Source organism: Pseudochaenichthys georgianus, chromosome 24 (assembly GCF_902827115.2).
Source record: "Pseudochaenichthys georgianus chromosome 24, fPseGeo1.2, whole genome shotgun sequence".
In the NCBI taxonomy this organism is placed as follows: domain Eukaryota; kingdom Metazoa; phylum Chordata; class Actinopteri; order Perciformes; family Channichthyidae; genus Pseudochaenichthys; species Pseudochaenichthys georgianus.
This window is the reverse complement of record NC_047526.1, coordinates 27,062,572-27,076,923: the sequence shown is the minus strand read 5'-3', so window position 1 is coordinate 27,076,923 and position 14,352 is coordinate 27,062,572. Positions and strand designations below refer to the sequence as shown.

Below are 14,352 nucleotides of genomic sequence, written 5' to 3'. Positions count from 1 at the left end.
CCTCTCCTTGCCTCCCTTCTCCTCCTCTCCTTGCCTCCCCTCTCCTCCTCTCCTTGCCTCCCTTCTCCTCCTCTCCTCCTCTCCTTGCCTCCCCTCTCCTCTCAGGTCTGGATCACTGCCATGCGTCAGAAGTTAAAAGCAGGCACCTTCTTCTGGCCTGGCTCAGATGTAAAAATAAATGGCACCTACCCAAACTTGTACAAGTCCTATGATAAGTAAGAGTTACATGATATTCTTTTGAATTAATGAAGAACGTTAATGGTATATTATGGGGCTGAATTAATGAAGAACGTTAATGGTATATTATGGGGCTGAATTAATGAAGGACATTAATGGTATATTATGGGGCTGAATTAATTAAGAACATTAATGGTATATTATGGGGCTGAATTAATGAAGAAAGTTAATGGTATATTATGGGGCTGAATTAATGCATTTTCTACCCAGGAGAATTACATTCGAGCAGAGAGTGTCAACACTGTTTGAATGGCTCAGTTTACCTGAAGGGGACAGGTATTACTTTCTCTTTTATATCATTCAAAACATGTTGTGAGGGAACACAGAGCATCACACTGACCTGCTGGCTTACTGCTTTCAGACCTGACTTCTACACTTTGTATCTGGATGAGCCTGACTCGGCTGGACATCGATACGGGCCAGGGAGCAGCGAGGTTAGTCTGTCACTAAAAATAAACCTTAAAATATAAGCTGGTTGCTGATTACCTAAAAAAAGAACAGACCAGTGCAAATAATGAGGAACTTTGTTCTCGACCCCTGGGGGATCCTGGGTCATGTGATGGTCTTGTTGTACATGTGAGGGAAGGGTGGTGGAAAGACTCCACCCACTGAAGAATACCATGAGATCGGTCGAAAGCTCTGAAACAAAAATGCTTGGGGTTTTGGAGCTGTTTGACTAGGGGTGCAATACATTATTGATTAGTCAAAAAAGAGTCAGAAAATTTTAAAATGGCTTGTTGTATAATAAAGTATTTTAGAGGTTGCAATTTCGACAATTTGCTGGCATTTCTGCTTGAAACATTCGTTACATTTATTATCAGAATGATTGCTAATTAATGTTCTTCTTTTGAAATTATAGATTAAGCTATTAAATAGTTCCACGTGCATATAACGTATAGTATCTAACAATTAAAACTAAGTCTAACCTATTGTGTAATCTGTAAAAAATCATATGAATAATATGTAAAATATTGGGTTTAAAATTATAATTATTATCTAAAATGTAACCTTGTCAGTAAAAATAATGAACACATTTTCCATTACAGATGTTTAACTAAACTCCATTTAATAAAGCCCATGCTGACAGCTTCATTGTAGCCATTATTGTTAATCATTTCTTTGCTGAATCAAGTTGTCCTTGAAGTGTCCACACTTAACTACACGTTAACTAAAGCTTTTTGTTTTGTTTCCCTTCAGGTTGTTCAGGCCTTGAAAAATGTGGACAGGATTGTGGGGCTGATGATGGACGGCCTGTTACAGAAAAACCTGCACCACTGTGCCAACATTATAATCGTGTCAGACCACGGTGAGAGAACTACACAGCGCCGTGTCATTCACACCACCGTTAAACTGGACAGTGTGATTGAGAATTTAAAGCAATTCAGAGGAAATCAAGTTTTTAGTCCTTTTTTTTATCTTTTATTGAAAGCTGTGCATCTGCTTACAGATCAAATCAAGTTTTATTTATATAGCACATTTATAAACGATTTTTGGTCCAGCCAAAGTGCTGTACATATAATAAAAATAGCCTACAGTAGAGACACTTTACAGCAAATACAACAGCACAGATTGTTCAGAATATCAGTATGAGGAATACGACACCCTCTGTCCTTAGATCCTCTGTCCTTAGATCCTCTGTCCTTAGACCCTCTGTCCTTAGACCCTCACATCGTACAAGGAAACACTTCCAGAGAAAACCTACAGTTTAAAGGGAACATGGGAGAAACCTCAGGGAGAGCAACAGAGGAGGGATCCCTCTCCAGGACGGACAGACGTGCAATAGATGCCGTGTGTAAATCGAAGAGATAATACATTTTACCGATAAACGTGGTCCATAGTGATGAAGGGAACTTCGTCACTATGGACTGACGGCTTCAGGCCGGGTAATAGGGCACTTTATTAGCGTGATTGCACAGTATATGTTGTCTGTGGCTGATGACGGTGTGCACCTGGTGTCCTGTGTTGTCTCCTCCCCCCTCACCTGTGTCTGGTTATGCTGATTGGAGTGTGTGTATTTAGGCTTGGTTTCTCTGTCTGTTGAGGGGGCTGGGTGTGTGTGAGATCCTTGTGGCTGCAGGATGTGGACAAAGGGAACAGCAGGATTGATTGAGGCTGTGAACTTTGTGCCCATGTTTTTAATAAATGCCCACGTCGGGTTATATTTTTGGACGTTCTGCCTCTGCCTCCTTGCTTGGTCTGGGCCGCTCAACGGTCAGCTTCACACCATCCCTCCTTAATCTGTGCCGTTTAACTGTCCCATCGTTTTAGAGCCTGTGTGCCACTGAGCTGGGCTTTAGAGGCTTATTGACACTTTATCTGTTAAAGGAGAAAATCCAGCTCCATGTTTGGAAGAAATCTGAAGAACAATGAGTCTGTAATCTGGGAGAAAACTGGGAAAAACTCTCAGCAATATGTTTTATGGCGAGAATGTTCCTTTGCATCTGGAAACCATCTGTTCAGTCTTGCAATTAGGTATATTAGAGATCAATGTGTGGGAGTCACTGTGGCTGCCCAGCTATCTTCATCAAAGACACCATTTCAAAGAGAAGATCTTCATGTTAGCGAGCTGAGCGAGTGATCCGTCAAGGACCAGAGAACATGTTGTTCATATGTCACACAAACATAAATCTTCAAATGTCTAACAGCGCACAAACTTCCATGCAATCACAGCTACATTCGTCAATAATTCAAACACCCATCTTTACATTTTATAAACAAAAACTGAAGACAGATTGATATTTCCCTTTGTTTCAGGAATGGAGGAGGCTTCGTGTGAAAAGGCATTCTATGTGTCAAACTACCTGGACAATACAGAGGACTTTTCTGTCATCCAAGGCCCTGCTGCTCGCATCAGACCCACGCGCCTGCCAGAGGATTTCCTTATCTGTGAGTTCCTGCTGAAAACACCCAAACAATCCCCTTGTTCCCCGCCTCTCCGTATCACTCAGTGTCCGTTTGTTTGTGCGTAATGTCGCTGACCTTGTCCTCTGCTTCTCTCCTCAGTCGACTATGAGAGCGTGATGACGAACCTGTCGGTATGCCAAGTATTCCAAATGTGACTTTTGTGTTGATATGAAGAATGAAAGATTATCTGCATGCTTGGTTTCACGTCAAACAAAGCCATTCTCCCAGCGCTGCGTGCTGATTCTCCTCTGCCGTGTCTGTTCTGAAGTGCAGGACCGATGACCAGCCAATGAGGCCCTTCCTCAAAGAAAACCTCCCCAAGAGGATGCACTTTGCCAAAAACGCACGCATCGAGAGAGGACACCTCTACATGGAGCAAGGGTGGCAGGCTGCGCTGTAGGTCTCCGATCAGGCCACTGATTGAGGTCATTAAACTGTGTTGAGAAGGGAGGTCAGAAGCTTGATGAAGAACCACTTATTGAGAGCAGCTGTGTTGGGGAGAAAACGTAAACAAGGCATTGATAAACCCAACTTTACATTTGAATTAAACACCCTGGCAATCAAACTCCAATGTTTTTTAAACCACTAAACACTTAGTTTGAGATTCAAACTGTTATCTTGACCTTTTATGAGCTTGTTGATATGTAAAACCTGTTTGACCCAAAGTTACACGCTTAGGACGTCAAAGTCTCCTCAAACCTAGAATTAGGAAAGAACATTTAGTCACGCAGCTCCAAAATCTCAACAATGCTTCGTGCAGCCCTCCTTCATGCAAGCTGAGCGTGTGATCTAACGCCTGGCAGGAGGCCAGTTAGATAAGGGAGATAAACATTGATGTTGCACAAGTTGTATCAACAAGTTTTAAATGAAACAGCCACACCAATCTCTACAAACAACAATTGTGTATTTTCGCCTACTCACAGCCTGGAAAAGCATGTTTTAGCCACGAGCAATCTCTCTAGAGAGGAAGAAGGTTAGTGGTGGTTAACATTATTTATATAAATGATCCATTTAGTCTTAGATTGTTTTGTACGATGCAGACTGGTTGCCTTCTTTCACTTTTAAACGATCGATAAAAGACAAACTTCAAACTGCTAACTTTGGCATAAAATGACTGATCCAGCTTATAAAAAAACTATTACTTTACTACTTTCTAAAAACAAATTACTGCACTGAAAAAGAAAACTAAATTAGCCACTTTTGGGATTTTCCTCTGATCAAACTGTGGCAAAAAGCAATTACCGTACTTTTCGGACTATAAGCCGCGACTTTTTTCCCCATTTTTGTACAGCTAACGGCCACTAGGGAACCTCCTAAATCTATGGATTTTACAGGTAACATTAACCACCTTTAACCCTATGGGCTCTATGACCGGTCCGCGCCCGCCACCTTTAAGCAGCGGGGGCTCCAGCAGGAAAAGCTGGAGGCCGGAAAAGAGTGAGACAGGTAGCGCGCCAAAGTAAAAGTGGAACCGAGAGACAGAACGAGAGCAAGACAGACGGACAATTTAGCTGCTGCGGCTTATACGCAGGTGCGCTTTATAGTCCGAAAAGTACGGTAATTGAATTATAGTGAAGCAAATTATTTGAACTAAGTGTTTATTTTGTGTTCCATGATTTGAATTGAGTGGAGAATTGGAAGTGCAGCAGCGTTATAAACCCATCTGCATTGCCCATTTAATCTCGAAATGTAAGGACAAAGTTAGAAAACAAATTATAACCTGAAAATGTCTTCCGTTGGTTTGATTATAGACTAAAAGGTTCTCAAATGTTGACCGTATATAACCAGAGTACCACATGTTTTCCGGTGATGACAGTCACAATAGCAATTCCACGGATAGAGAATAATTAAGATGTAGTTTCTACGCAGCGGAATATACTAGAGATCTTACAGTGATTGGTGTTGGCCAGTCTTACTGTGTGTAAATTATAGTTCAGTCAAACCAAAGTGAATGTCTGGTGATAAATACAAATGTTTATTTTGGCCACACAGAAGTGAAAGCACTTAAAGTAATCTGTGTTAGCAGCCATTTAATGAATAAGGCTTGGTATGCTCGAGAGAAGCTGTACAACTTCTTTGAAGGAAGGCAACCATGTAATCACGGGAAATTGTTTCAGGCTGAAGAATGTAAGCTTTAATGTAGTTGCAGTGTGCAGTAAATCACTCTTAAGGGAATGTAGACTTACTGTGAACTTGCCTGACCCTGGGTTTGAGATTGAAAGTCAGATGAAAACTGTTTCTTTCGCATGACTTCCATCCTTAATTCCCCTCATTGTGGTTATTTTTACTCTGTCTTGACAGTAATCGCAAGGAGCTGAAGTACTGCTCCGGTGGATTCCACGGCTCAGACAACATCTTCACCAACATGCAGGTCAGAGGAAAGAACGATGTGTGATGGTACACTAGATAAATGTTTAACACGGTATCCTGTTTAGGTTTCTTTTAAACAGGAAGTGTGATAACTCATTGACACATTGAGAGAGAAAAGAAGTCGGGGGCCTGATAACGACTGAAGGGTTACGGGAAAATCCTAATGGCCTCCCGAAAACAGAGATACATTAAAGAGTGTGAATATAATTTTATCAACAATTAGTGTCCGCTTACTTTCGAGTTAGATTAGAGGAAGAAGTAGTAGTTACGTCCCCAAACAAATCTGTGATTGGACAAAATCTGTCTTCATATAAATCAATCAAAATCAAAACTCTCCTCTTCAGATCTGCTTTTCATTTTTAATTCATTGTATGCATTTGGTTGTGTTATTTTTACAATTTATTTAAGATTGTTATCTATCTGTAAAGTGACTTTGAGTCCCTTTTCAAAGCACACTATACATCTAATGTAATATTAAGTACATGACAGACAGCTTTCAAAACGATATGTATTTCTCCAAAAATACCATATTCAAAAGGATTGAGCGCTTAACATTTTCAGGATGTTGTAAAAGTGAGTAGTTCATAAATTGGCCGCTTTTGTAAGCAGTTAATGTTTGGGTCTCAATGCAAGTTACAGCTCTGTATGTGATGTTTTATTTCTGTAAATCAAACTCAAGGAAAATGGCTAAGATACAAACGCAACAGTACTGTGGATCTCTAAAACTTGAGCACAGTGATGACGCCATGTCGTCAAAAGTTGCTCCCCACCTGCTCATTCTGTGCCTCGTGTTTAATTAATTTAATTGTGTGACTAGTTGTAAAATTAGCTTACAAAGTTGATGACTTGTCCAATAGACCGCTGTGAGTTGTGAAAAGTCACATATTCCACAAATAGAGTTTACTCACCTTCAAATATCCACAAACCCCACACAAACGATGTCTTTCCTAGAATTTAAATATCTAGGATTCATTTGTAAGGTTATGTAAGGTCAATTCAAAGCATCAGTCCATTTCAAATATTCACACTGTCCCGAAATGGACACCAGATGGACACACGATAAAGGAAATGTTCAAATTCGGCTCTGATCGTAGCAACATCGGACCTTTCGTGAGGGCATCTAAGCCATCGTATGACCGCCGGTGGAGTTTCTTAGGCTCCGGCAGCAACTTTGTGAGCGGTGGCAAAATCTTGCAGAAAGACCGTTCGAAGGTTCATTTTCGTGTTGAATTCGTGTGTCCATTTTGCCCTTCGTAAGGCACTCGTGAGGGCATCTTGTCAAATCGTGTCATCTTCGTCTGATCATCGGTGGCATCGGGCATTTTTCGCCTCACGAAGACAATACGAAGGAAACAAGAAGCTGCCCGATTGTCTTAGGAAGGCAACACGACTACGTGAATGCCGTCGTGTAGCCATCGTATTATAGTACGAACACATCGAGATGGGACCACGGTGTGCAATGTTTCCTTGCAGATCGCTTCTCTGGTTGTTTTATTGCACAACAAAATCATGTAAACATATTATGTAAATAACCCAATTTGTGTTCTGTGAACCTGAAAAGGATATTACATTGCTTTTGTTACTGTACTTTCGTTGCAGTTGTATGTCTTCAATGTAATTTAGGTTAACTTCCTGTTAAAATGTCTCTTCTTCAATACTTAAAACTTTTAATAGTTAAAACATGCATCATTTTTTTATTAAACGGCTTCAACGGACCACAACAAAGGTAACCGAGCACAAGACACGATAACATCAAAAATAGCTGTATAACACCTAATGTAAGAAAAAAAGGCTTTTGCCTAAACCAGCATCTGTAGCACTCTACTCACTGTTGTACTAAAGAAAATCATCATAGTCAGTCAGTTTGCTGCTTCCTCTGAAACATCTGAAGAATTGTTATTTCCTTTTTTCATTATTCTCACCAAAACATAATGGCAAGGTCATACACATTTATTAAGGGGGGAATATCGTATATTCACTCAGTACACACCAACCATGTGGTCTACACAAAGAAACTGTAGGCACTTTAGAGCACGAGCTGCAACTATGTGGACATAAAGACAAACAAACAAAATCTATATATACAACATAAATATGTACGTGTAAGATCATAAATATAGCCTAAAATTCTGTGTTTTTCAAAATAAGTTTCCAGTGAATTTGTAACTCTCCACACCATTTTATGTAAAAGTAATGTTAGCAAGCTCCAAGGTATAGTTTCTTGTATATTTTCATTAATGTTGGTGAATTAATATCCGTAAAAACAGTCAAACATAACTGTAAACCAAACAAATAATGCTTTACTTCAAATAAGAAGTTGCAACGTTGAGTCATGTTTTCCACCTTTTACTGTACATGCACGTGAGGATAAAAACCCATTTAAATGCATTGAAAGTCAAAAAGCCCAACTCGAAGCCTGATTCTTTAAGGCAACACTAATAAACGGCGTTTTTGTTCCCACCGTAATTCTAACTGTTGGTGCGGTTCAGCGTTTACAGAAAGTGTCTTGCTCAACATTGGGGTGTCGGTCGAAGAGTTCATCAATGCGTTGATTGCTGGTAAATGTTCTTGCGCAGTCACGATGACTTGACATCTGGTACGATCTTCATCCCCCTTCCCAAACGTCATTATATTAACGTGTATCTATTTTATCCAGGCGATCTTCATTGGCTACGGTCCAGGATTCAAAGAAAACGCTGTTGTGCCCCCCTTTGAAAACATTGAGTTGTATAACCTCATGTGTGGTAAGTGTCCTTTATTTAACTCTCCTGAACTGCAGCTATACTGTCGCATTACTTTATTAGTTTTTAAAAGAGTTATTTTATATTTTGGGACATATGCTTATTGAATTTCTTGACTAAAGTTTGACAAACTTAACATTTTGAGATCATGTTGAAATGACCGTGAAAACATTCTGTATTTGATTCCATTCTTCTTTTTTAAGAGGTCTAAATAAGTATTATATTTAACCTGTTGAAAGTGCAGAACCCGGCTCCTGTAGATTTCATTTCTCTTAGTTTACTTTACTCAGCAGGTCCATTGTAAAAGATGCAGTAACACAGTGTGACACAGCTCAGAGGAAACGGGTGCACTTCTCAACCGAATTTAGAGGAAGTAAATAATGAGCAGCTACATCAAGCACATTTCGGGGAAAAGGGAACTTAAACAAACAGATAACGACCCCCACCTGGCTTGGCTGTGATAGACACTTGTTTAAGACATGCATGACATTAGTATTGCAGTGGAAAATTAAATCTGCTCACTATTAAAGGAAGTATGGTACTCTGGGTCAAGAAGATCCATACACAGCAAATCAACAGAATCTATCCAATAGCACATATTATTCACAGACAGTTTTCACCTCTCTACTTCCAAGTTATGGTCGGAGCAATGTGATTTAAATATGGACTGTGACTTACTTACTCCTGCTTAAAACTTCAGGTAGGAGACAATCCCATGAAAGCTTGGGGCCGTTTTAATGCATTCCAGACCCGGTGAAAGCTTTATTATTAGGTGCAGCTTAACTACATCACACACTGTTCACTCTTTCACTGCGAGGCACCAGCCTGTCAGGTAGAATTCAATATGTGTAACTTGCTGGGCAGGAATTTTTAAATTATTATTTGTTTGGTTAATACGTTCCTATTGTATACTCATGCTCATCAGCACTGTAGTTTTTTTTTGTTTAAAAATCGATGAAAGATTTGTATGTTGAATAAAAACGCCTTTTATATACCGGTAGATTACATTTGTCAAAAACTTTTTTGCTTAAATACAGTACTTTAAAACCTGTGTCACCCTTATGTTACATTATAGGGATGTCACTGAGTCCTTCTGTATGGTACCTCATTGTATAAGATGTGTTTTGACTGTCCGTATTGATGGCTGAATTAACTAAATAATAGTTAAAAAACATGTATTTTCTTATTTCAATATATACCAGTTGTGACCCTGCTGTGTTACATCCAGTCTGTGTGATACAGATTTACACTTTTTCTCTTCCTCCTCAGACCTCCTGGGTATTCGTCCCTCTCCGAACAACGGGACTCACGGCAGCCTGAACCACCTTCTGAAGCATCCCGTCCACCTGCTGGTCCACCCAGCGCAGCTCTCACACGACACCCCCTGTGAGACCTCTGACCCCGCCCCCACCGACCTGCAGTGCTCCTGTGCGTCCCAAGACACGGCCACGGTACGTGAGAACCATAGAGTTAATATATAAGGTGCTAACAAGTTCTTGAGGTCATGGTATCGTCTGTCTGTCGGTTAGTCCACCACTTTAGTCATGGTTGAAATATCGGACGGATAACCAGGCAATATGTTGCAGACATTCATGTTCGCAGAGGATAAATGCCACTGACTTTGGTGATCCTATAAAGGTCCATCTTTTCCCTCATGCATTTTCATACCAATGAATCATTTAAGGCTTGGGTATTTAAGAGAGGGAAAAGGAGGATATCAGATTGGTATCGGCATCAACTGATACTCATCATTTCGGTATAGGATAGGAAATGAAAGTGGTTTTGAACTATCCCTACAAATTAGCAAATGTTAGCATGTTGACGTGTTGAACTAAGATATTGAATATGGTTAACATGGCCTTCTTAACATCATCATGTTAGAAATGTATTTCTGAGCATGTTAGCTGACGTTAGCATTTAGCTCAAAACCCAGAGTGCCGATACAGCCTACATGACTGTGGAATTGTTAACTTGGATATCATTTATTAAACACAAGCATACTAAAAATACTTGATTTATAGGAGACGGACCTCAACAGAAATCTCATGGCAACTAATTCCAGTGAGTATTATTTAATTTTTCTTTGCATTTTAATTGTTCTTGAAGGAAAGCACGATGCGACTTGTATACATCTTGCCTTCTAGGTGTTAAAGCCATCTTACGCCACCTCCACCATCCCTTTGGCATCCCCAGTGTCGTCCAATCAGGCGCCAGCTTTTGTCTCCTCCACCAATCCAACTACCTCAGTGGATACAGCAGAGACCGCCTGATGCCCCTGTGGGTGTCGTACACGCTCCAGCCTCTGGTGAGTCGTCTTTTATCTCCAAACATAGCCCGTGCAGTCGAGGGGACCCGGCTGTTTTTCTGCTGCGGTTGGGGCACGGCAGGAGAGGTTGTTTAGTGTCTCGAATCCCTTCTCCAAGCAGCTGTTACTCATCTTCTGTGCTCATGTTAGCTCAAACTCTTCTTGTCTTTCTCATTATGCTCTTGAGGTTAAGTGTAAATCATGACTTCAGGCAGAGTGATGCATTCCCGGGAGAGTTTACACTCTTGTACAATTCTGTCTGCATGATGGAGCGTGTGAGGGTTTGTTTTCATTCCGGCGTTATCCAAATACAGTGAAGGCTGAGTATGGTTGTACTCTATCCTCTCTTCATGTTGCCCTGGATACAAATCATGGTTTAGTAATGTATTTGTTATAAAATATGCTATTATAATCAACCAAGAGAAAACTTCCAATTCCACAGCTTGTCAAAGTTAACAACTCCATATGAAGCTTAACATATTTAAACACATGTTTCTTGTACTGTAAATGGCTATAAGAAGAACTGGTACTTATATATAGGAAATAGGATTGTATTATAATACATATATCAATCCATCCATCCATCCATCTTCTCCCGCTTATCCGTGGTCGGGTCGCGGGGGTAGCAGTTCCAGCAGAGAGCCCCACACTTTCTTTTCCCTGGCGACATCAACCAGCTCTGACTGGGGGGTCCCAAGGCGCTCCCAGGCCAGCGAAGAGATATAATCCCTCCACCTGGTCCCAGGTCTACCCCTCGGTCTCTTCCCAGCTGGACGTGCCTGGAACACCTCCCTAGGGAGGCGCCCAGGTGGCATCCTAACTAGGTGCTCGAACCACCTCAACTGGCTCCTTTCGACGCGACGGAGGAGCGGTTCAACTCCGAGTCCCTCCCTGATGACCGAACTTCTCACCTTATCCCTAAGGGAGACACCAGCCACCCGGCGGAGAAAACCCATCTCGGCCGCTTGTATCCGCGATCTCGTTCTTTCGGTCATGACCCATCCTTCATGACCATAGGTGAGGGTAGGAACAAAATGGCCCGGTAGACAGAGAGCTTTGCCTTCCGGCTCAGCTCCCTTTTCGTCACAACGGTGCGGTAAAGCGACTGCAGTACCGCTCCCGCTGCTCCGATTCTCCGGCCCATCTCACGCTCCATTGATCCCTCACTCGAGAACAAGACGGCAGATGGCCCTGAGTAGAGACCCCCTCACCCCATACTCCCGCAGCACCTCCCACAGTAACTCCCTGGGAACTCGGTCATACGCCTTCTCCAAGTCTACACATATAGACCGGATAAGCGTACTCCCAGGCCCCCTCCAGGATCCTTGCGAGAGTAAAAAGCTGATCCGTCGTTCCACGACAATCGGCCTGACCCTCCTTTCGAGTACCTTAGCGTAAACTTTCCCTATAATACACATAATATGTAAATATTCATTCATTAATCAACAAATTCCACTGACACAGACTCTTATCCTCTCTACAGACTGTTTCACATTAATGTATCATGTGAGAAAAACTTGTTAATTTAAATGAATTTTAGTGAAATGTGCACATTCCTCTGTATATGTATTACATTTGTGTACAATGCTACCTCCTTTTAAAAACAACTTTTCATCTCTAAACTTTAAATTCTGGTATACTAGACATATTTTAGTAATTTCTTTCAGAGTAAATTATTTTCATTGTACTTTCAATATTGATATTTCTTGTAAACATTTCCCCTTTTTGATGTAATACAATAGGTCTACAGTATAATTGTCCCTCCTGTGTGCAGCATTATACTCCAAAGCTAATGCCTTGAATCCCTCTGTCCTCGGAGTCTGATTTAGATATGTATGATTGCTTGCCCATTTTATCCATACTAGCAGTGTGGCTCAATCAATGGTTATATTCGTATAGTCGTCTGCTTACTGCAGAAACGTTGCAGTGCCCTCTGTGACTCTCTCAGGCGGAGCAGAGTCACAGAGAACGATCTTACACAACACACACTCACACTGACCGCTCCTCTCTCAGACCACAGTCCGACCCCTGAGCCCAGAGTTCGAGGAGTGTGTTCGTGCTGACGTCCGCACCCCTCCAGCCGCCAGCCAGCTGTGTCCGCGCCACAGAAACAACCCAAGCCTGTCCTTCGGCCTGCTGCATCCCCCCAGTGAGTGTGTGTGTGTGTGTGTGTGTGTGTGTGTGGGTCATAACACGGCGTCCCCAGCCACGTGTGGAATTCAAGTTGACGTGTTTCAGAGCCACAATCTCATGTAAAAATGCTCCCATGCTTTTGGTTTGCAACACTAAAGAGACTCCCACCCCCCTCCTTTTATTCAGACGCTGCAGATTCAGTGTCTGCCAATGAAATGCAGGTTTCAAGTAGACCCTCAAAAGAAAAGGACAGAGTGAAAGAGAGAAGTTAAATCTCCTCAACAGCTGTGCGAAAGCTGTACTCACTCAAATTGGACATTTTATTTTCCGGTCATAATTTGTCCTGCAGGCTTAGATTTGTGCAGTTTCGTGATTTTACATCTGCAACAATTGTGCATTTATTTATTTGCATAATTTTAAGCATTTATTTGAACAGTTAAATAATAGTTTAAGCCTTTTTTAAAGCAAAGTTGCCAAAGGTTTGCTCCATGCAGCCTCTCTGTTGTAAATATTTTTAGATTTTCAAAATGTTAAATGATTGTAAATTACATTTCTTTGTGGTTTGTCAAACCAGACATTTGGTAAAATGAACTAGAATATTTTTAAATGTTTTGCGCATTTATGAGGCAAAATGATTAATAGATTTTTAAAAAGTTATGAAGGCAGTATGATTAATAATGAAAGCAGCAGTTGGTTGCTGCCATACATCACTAGACTAAGACAGGACACACATCAGACTTTTACAACATGCAGTTAATGTTTTAAATCCAAACCCAATCTGCAAACACATACATTTTTCTCACTCATTTTCTCTCTATAGATCTGGGTGCCAACGGAGCAGAGACAGACTCTCTAATCACGAGCAACATGGCACCAATGTTCCCTGCATTCAAAGGTGAGTCAGTCTTCAAAATATGTATCGACTCCTGGTTTCCTAGCTGCACCTAAACGTGGAATCAATCAATCAATGTTTATTTATATAGCCCTGAGACATATTACATTTGTCTCAGTGGTCTTCACAGTGTGTACAGAATATCAGTATGACAATACGACACCCTCTGTCCTTAGACCCTCTGTCCTTAGACCCTCACATCGTACAAGGAAACACTTCCAGAGAAAACCCACAGTTTAAAGGGGAACATGGGAGAAACCTCAGGGAGAGCAGCAGAGGAGGGATCCCTCTCCCAGGACGGACAGACGTGCAATAGATGCCGTGTGTAAATCGAAGAGATAATACATTTACAGCGTAGGTAGTCCAAATGTTAGGAAATGCATGTGTCTATAATAAGAAGATGAATCCACGAGGATTTCAACAATCCTGTGGGAGCCTTCAGGGAAGTAGTATGATGAGAGTCAGGCAGGACCGCAGTGATAGGTTCAGCCACGACTCGAAATCCAGGACTCAGGATCCAGGACTCAGGATCCAGGACTCAGGATCCAGGACTCAGGATCCAGGACTCAAGATCCAGGACTCAAGATCCAGGACTCAGGATCCAGGATCCAGGACTCAGGATCCAGGACTCAAGATCCAGGACCACAGCCACAGGATCAGCCACGACTCAGGATCCCGGCGTAGATGGACACCAAAAATAAATTTGGGGGAAACTGAGTTATTCGGAGCATGACAGTACACAGGTACAGACAGACAGAGAGAAGAAGAAG

General features: G+C 41.5%; 1 protein-coding gene across 1 annotated transcript in view; it reads left to right on the top strand.

Moving 5' to 3' along the window:
• The window catches only part of enpp1 (ectonucleotide pyrophosphatase/phosphodiesterase 1), a 31,959-nt gene that overhangs the window by 13,438 nt on the left and 4,169 nt on the right, over window positions 1–14,352 (top strand). Inside the window, exons 7-20 of the mRNA XM_034076042.2 lie at window positions 106–215; window positions 448–513; window positions 599–671; window positions 1,435–1,543; window positions 2,992–3,123; window positions 3,241–3,272; window positions 3,410–3,537; window positions 5,443–5,512; window positions 8,168–8,255; window positions 9,522–9,703; window positions 10,274–10,313; window positions 10,397–10,557; window positions 12,571–12,706; window positions 13,511–13,585. Of these exons, the coding sequence (XP_033931933.1) occupies window positions 106–215; window positions 448–513; window positions 599–671; window positions 1,435–1,543; window positions 2,992–3,123; window positions 3,241–3,272; window positions 3,410–3,537; window positions 5,443–5,512; window positions 8,168–8,255; window positions 9,522–9,703; window positions 10,274–10,313; window positions 10,397–10,557; window positions 12,571–12,706; window positions 13,511–13,585 (1,402 nt within the window). The remainder of the gene's footprint in view (window positions 1–105; window positions 216–447; window positions 514–598; window positions 672–1,434; window positions 1,544–2,991; window positions 3,124–3,240; window positions 3,273–3,409; window positions 3,538–5,442; window positions 5,513–8,167; window positions 8,256–9,521; window positions 9,704–10,273; window positions 10,314–10,396; window positions 10,558–12,570; window positions 12,707–13,510; window positions 13,586–14,352) is intronic.